This window comes from Hyperolius riggenbachi, chromosome 2, assembly GCF_040937935.1.
Source record: "Hyperolius riggenbachi isolate aHypRig1 chromosome 2, aHypRig1.pri, whole genome shotgun sequence".
Taxonomy (NCBI): domain Eukaryota; kingdom Metazoa; phylum Chordata; class Amphibia; order Anura; family Hyperoliidae; genus Hyperolius; species Hyperolius riggenbachi.
In genome coordinates this window covers 570,348,439-570,354,843 of record NC_090647.1, presented here as the reverse complement: position 1 = coordinate 570,354,843, position 6,405 = coordinate 570,348,439, and the positions used below count along the sequence as shown (strand labels likewise).

At 50.1% G+C, this 6,405-nt stretch overlaps 1 protein-coding gene across 5 annotated transcripts in view; it reads right to left on the bottom strand.

The window, feature by feature from the left end:
- Positions 1-803: 803 nt before the first annotated feature.
- The window catches only part of TTF2 (transcription termination factor 2), an 84,752-nt gene continuing 79,150 nt past the window's right edge, over positions 804-6,405 (bottom strand). For 4 of the 5 annotated variants that reach the window (XM_068271017.1, XM_068271018.1, XM_068271019.1 and 1 more), the window contains 4 exons: positions 5,932-6,085; positions 5,417-5,499; positions 1,709-1,783; positions 804-1,139 (listed from right to left, as the gene is read on the bottom strand). In XM_068271017.1, coding sequence (XP_068127118.1) covers positions 995-1,139; positions 1,709-1,783; positions 5,417-5,499; positions 5,932-6,085 — 457 coding nt within the window. In that variant the 3' untranslated portion in view covers positions 804-994. Of the gene's footprint in view, positions 1,140-1,708; positions 1,784-3,976; positions 4,030-5,416; positions 5,500-5,931; positions 6,086-6,405 lie in introns of those variants that run through there. The other variant, XM_068271020.1, reaches the window with a different exon arrangement.

Genomic DNA, 6,405 nt, shown 5'->3' with positions numbered 1-6,405 from the left:
GTGGTCGTTCAGATGACAGCTTGCATCTGTCGTCAGACTGACGAGGCTGGTTGTGACCGACCCGCTGAGCGAATCAGTCAAAGCCAACCTTATTAGTCTGACGACAGCCTGTAATCGCATGCAAACTGTCGTCAGAACGACCGTCCTGTGGGCGGTTTAAGAATAGTCCGGCGTGTGTACGCGCCTTTAGGGTGCGTACACACATCCAATTCTGATTGGACAATTTTGCTCACTTCCATTTAGCATGCTGGTTTACCTATACAATCTGGTCACAGTATTCAGTATCTGTTGGCCCCATACTGCATGGCGGTGGCGATATCCTTACAAGATATGCCAAATGTATAGTTTGTTGGTGTGAAAGTTCTGGAGAGTTATAAAGCGACTTTGAATGTAATGTGTTTTTTTTCTCTGAAGCATCAAACTTTTTATGATCATTGATTTATAAAGCGCCAACATAATCCACCAATAGCGTAAAGCAGGCAAGCGGCTGGATCAGTACGCTAAGAAGGTCGCCACACACACACAATACAATGTAACCACTCTGCGAGAGCCTAACGGCGATCAGCGACCACAGAGTGGCTCCCCCAGGACCGCCTAACGCTGGAAGGCATCAAGTCCTGGGGGAGGAGATTAGCGAGGATCGCGCGTGCCGATGCAAGCGCATCCCTACTTGAGTGCCGGGGCTCCACTCCGTCAACCGTCTGCCACAGAGACTCCCAACACACAGGTACCCTCAACACACCCACAGGTAGCACCGCCACCCCAGCTCTGCTCCGCTCCCTAAGTGGTAACACAACACAGAATTATATAAAGACTCTGCTTTATTACAACACAGATAAGAAAATAACAATAAAATAAATACAGACAAGACCTTCCTCTGTAGTGTCCTCCAATCAGGAGAGGCCTGAGCATCAGGTGACCGTGACAGCGGCACAACATGGCTGCCAGTCCTGGTGCCCCTCTGTGGGGGATGGGGAGACTAGCAGCACTCCGCTTACACCCCAAACAGCAGCCGCAGATCAGCCAAGGTGAGTTTGGTGAAGTTGGTGCTGTTACCGGCGAGGACTTTCTTGGCCAGATCTTTCTTCTTCTCCTGGAGTTGGCAGATCTTCTCCTCCACCGTCCCCTCGCATACAAACCTGCAGGGGGCAGCACACAACAGTTACTGGTATGTAAGAGGACACGCCCCCTTCCTGTCAGTACCTCACTCTGCAGCAGCCATGCAGAACACAACAGTTACTGGTATCATGTGACAGAGGACACACCCCCTTCCTGTCAGCACCTCCCTCTGCAGCAGCCATGCAGCACACAAGTTACTGGTATCATGTGACAGAGGACACGCCCCCTTCCTGTCAGTACCTCACTCTGCAGCAGCTGTGCAGCACACAACAGTTACTGGTATCATGTGACAGAGGACACGCCCTCTTCCTGTCAGCACCTCACTCTGCAGCACAGCAGTTACTGGGATCATGTGACAGTGGACACGCCCCCTTCCTATCAGCACCTCCCTCTGCAGCAGCCGTGCAGCACACAACAGTTACTGGTATCATGTGACAGAGGACACGCCCCCTTCCTGTCAGTACCTCCCTCTGCAGCAGCCGTGCAGCACACAACAGTTACTGGTATCGCTCTGATATTACCCACAATAATTGCACAGACCAGTATCCTGTCCGAATAGGGGAAGGAGAAAGAAAGTGACATCACTCACCTGTGGATGACCACGTCTCTGCGCTGCCCCACCCGGTAGATGCGGTCGCAGGCCTGGTCTTCCAGTGCTGGATTCCTGCAAAGAGAACCGTCTGCAACATGAACTGTCTGTGCTGCCAGTGGCACCTACCTGGCCAATAAGAGGTTTATCATTTATAATTCATGCTAAACAAACATAATATGCCCACACTTGTGCTGATACACTTCAGATCAGTACGGAGAGGCCAGGGGTGCCATGTTGTATAGAAGAAGTGGGGGGAGGGGGGACACAAATAAAACAGTTGAAAAATTGCAATTAACTGCCTTTACTAAACCTATGTAATTACGATAGTCTATAAAAAGATAGGGCTGCGCACTCCACAGTGATCAATATCTGAAAAGGAAGCAGAAAGCTCCCCCTAGCATAATACTGTAACTGGTAAAAGGTCAGCAGCACACAGTGACCAGAACATCAGCATCCTCAATCAGACAGGGGCTCACCGGATAGCTGCCACCTCATACAGCAGGTGGATCTAGCGCTTGAGCTGTCATCCAGCCAGTAAGGAGAACCCAGGAGGGATTCCACTGATATGACCACGGCAGGCATCCACCAGGATCCATAGAAAGTAAGGTGCACAGCACGTTAGCTCTCCTGGGCACTGTAAGTTTAAACACAGCGGCGTCCCGCCAGTGAACCTCCCCAGGAGCATACTAGCTACAAGAGCGCGCTATTCCTCGAGTGTAAGGACGCCACCACGCACTGGCTCCGCCCTACGCCGTTTCGTCCAATAGGACTCATCAGGGGCTGACGTCATTACGCTCGAGGAATAGAACACTCTTGTAGTTTGCATGCTCCTGGGAAAGTTCATTGGCGGGACGCGCGTTGTATAACCAGTTTTTCCACTGCTACAGTATATCTACGTCATCTGTGGCACCCTCCAAGCCCCCATGATGTAGATGTACCATTTCAGCATGCAGCCCTGCTGTGCACCATCCGGTCAGCTGCATTACTAATGGGTGAAAGGGAACATGTTCCCTTGTAGCTAAATAGTCCACCCCCCTCCCATGAACGATCCTTCATCTGTCCCTCTCCTTGCACAAATCATTTAAAAAATCCACCAGCAAGCAGCCTCCGCTCCCTGCTCTGCGTTCAGCCGCGTAATGCCGGTCAGGATAGTCGCGGGAATGAGGTAAGGGGAGAGACGCTGCTTGCTGGTGGATGTTTTTTTTCATGATTTGTGCAAGGAGGGGGCTGCCTGATGAGGGGGGTGGGGGGGGGGGGGGTTTGACGACTTCTGGCTATTGATTCTGGGGGGGGGGGGGGGGATATGTAAAGGGGGGTACAGACCTTACTAGGGGGGCATCTGATTAATCAAGGGGAGGGGGGATTTAATTATTTGGCACATCTGGGCACCTGGGGGGCCATAACCGAATACTGGGGGCACATTTGGCTGTAATGGGGGGGCAGCACTAATCATAGGGGTACATCTGGCTATAATGGGGTAATGCTGATCCCAGGGACACATCTGGCTATAAAGGGGGGCACTATTCCTGGGGGTGCATCTGTCAATCTATTCTGGGGGTGGCAAACACAGGGGACACATCTGGCTATGCTGGGGGGGGGGGGGGGCTGATATTGGGGACACATCTGGATATCTATACTGGGGGAGGGGGGGCAGTTTTTATGTCAGTAGCACTTTTTATTTTTAAACAGGAATTGGTCAAAATTGAGAAATAATGCATTAATTTCCACCTTTTTCCCATTAAAATGCATAGAGAAGAACATTTTACTTGCGACCAAATACCCCCCAATGAAAGCTTAGTTTGTCCTGAAAAAACGATATATAGATCATTTATGTGGCACGAGTACAGATGAAATTATTGCTGATTAAAAAGGGACACCGCTAAAGCGTCAAAACTGCTCTGGTCCATAAGGGGAAACAAGATCTGGAGGTGAAGTGGTTAAACTTACAGAGCCCCGGAGAGCTGACGTGCTGTGCACCTTACTTTCTATGGATCCTGGTGGATGCCTGCTGTGGTTATATCAGTGGAATCGTTCCTGGGTTATCCTTACTGACTTGATGACAGCCCAAGCGCTAGATCCACCTGCTGTATGAGGGGCCAGCTATCCGGGGAGCCTCTGTCCGAGGATGCCGATGTTCTGGTCACTGTGTGCTGCTGGCCTTTTACCAGTTACAGTATTATGCTAGGGGAGCTTTGTGCTTTCTTTTCAGATCACTGTGGAGTGCGCACTGCTCTCTTTATATAGACTGAACCTTACCCTGGAATTTTATCTACGCGTGAACCCACTATCAGCTGCTGACATTGGACTTCTTATATAGTCTAAAAAGAAAATAATAAAATAATAGATATATAATATAATAAAATAATTCTTAGCATATTGTACCACCCAAAAAAAGCCCAACTGGGGCAAAAAACGAAAGATATACCGTAGATCATTTTGTTGTGATAAGTAGCAATAAACTTATTGACAAATGAATTGAAGGATCGCTGAAAGGAGAAAATTGCTCTGGTCCTTAAAGAGAACCTGAACTGAAAATAAAAAGTCAAAATAGCCATACCCAGGTCATACTTACCTCCCGTATAGTCTACTTCTCAATCTCTTTCTCCTCTCCTGCGTCCTGTTTGTCCACTGTGATCAACTGATTTTTCCTTCCTCCATTTCGAAAATGGCCATTACCCCCTAACAGCTTTCTGCACACTGTTAAACTGTAATATCACCCACTTCATCCATAGGGAAACATGGACATTACCTTGCACATTCAGTTGTAACTGTCAGCTGCTGATCTATAACTGACAGCAACTGGTATATTTCGGTCCTGATAAAATATTGTCAGAACTGGAAGGCATCACAGTAAGAAGAAAATGGTGAGTTTCTGAGAGGAACTGGCGGTGAGGTTAGTATCTAATATTCATTTGCAGCTACGTCATGTGTTTATTTTAAATAATTTTCCTCGCTTCAGGTTCCCTTTAACCTCCTTGGCGGTAACCCCGAACGTAGTTCGGGGTAAGCCGCCGGAGGGTGCCGCTCAGGCCCTGCTGGGCCGATTTGTTTAATTTTTTTTTTGCTGGACGCAGCTAGCACTTTGCTAGCTGCGCCAGCACACTGATCGCCGCCGCCCCGCGCACGATCGCCGCTATCCGTCGCGCCGCACGCCCCCCCCCCCAGACCCCGTGCGCTGCCTGGCCAATCAGTGCCAGCCAGCGCTGAGGGGTGGCCCGGGACTCCCAATGACGTCCCGACGTCAGTGACGTCATCCCGCACCGTCGCCATGGCGACGGGGGAAGCCCTCCAGGAAATCCCGTTCTTTGAACGGGATTTCCTGATCGGAGATCGCCGAAGGCGATCGAAGAGGGCGGGGGGATGCCGCTGAGCAGCGGCTATCATGTAGCGAGCCCTGGGCTCGCTACATGATATAGGTAAAACATTTTTTTTTAAAAACTGATGCGCTCCCTCCTGGCAGATTTTTTTATACCGCCAGGAGGGTTAAGGGGATAAACCCCTCAGTGGTGAGCCAGGTAAACATAAAAGCACGACTAATCTTGGTTTCCGAAGCTCTACTTGTTTTTAATCCTATAACCTTATATATGTTTTTGTGACTAGTTGGTGTAAGTGGAAAACTACTAAGGATATTCTTTTTGTACCAACCTCAACGATTTTCTATTTCATGTAATATACAAAGACAGTAAGAGGAAAAGGGGGCGTTACCAATGCATGTCCAGCAGGAAGAGGTGGTTCCCACCAATCAGGTTTAAGCCCACGCCTCCAGCGCAGAGAGACACCAGCATGACCTGCAGAGGAAGCAGAGAGTCAGATTATTACAGGACAATTACCCTGAGCCCAGAGAGGAAGCGGACTGACCAGGGCTGATACAGAGGCACACACACAGATGGAGACCCACCCACACAGACAGAGGCACAGCCTGACTCATGTACGCAACCCCCCCCCCCCCCCCCCCGCTGCCTAACACATGCGCACACACACACACATAGGCACCGCCTGTCACATGCGCACGCACATAGGCACTGCCTAACACATGCGCACGCACGCACACACACACACACACACACACACACACACACACACACACACACACCGCCTGATTACATGCACACACACACATGCGCTCACACATAGGCACTGCCTGATACATGCACATCCCTACACATACCCACAATACCGAACAATGTTCTGTGACTCCGCAGCCAGTGAGGACTTCCTACCTGGGGTCTGTGGGGGTTCAGATTGAACTCCTCCACCACATCCATGCGTTGTTTGGGGTTCACTGAACCATCGATAGTGACGTAGGACAGTCCGAGACGCTTCAGATGAACGGCCACAATCTTCAGCATGCTGGTCCACTGAGACACAATGACACTGGCAACAGAAGAACACACCCATCATCACCACCACTACTACTACACCCAGCATCCTATAGGGGCCACTGAGACACAATGACACTGGCAACAGAAGAACACACCCATCATCACCACCACTACTACTACACCCAGCATCCTATAGGGGCCACTGAGACACGATGACACTGGCAACAGAAGAGCACACATCATCACCACTACTACTACTACCCCCAGCATCCTATGAGGACCAGTCACTGCTATTATTACCCATCTGAACCAAACTTCCATCAGCCCCACTGCTACCCAGAATCCTCTCCTCTCCAGCCAATCAGGACTCTT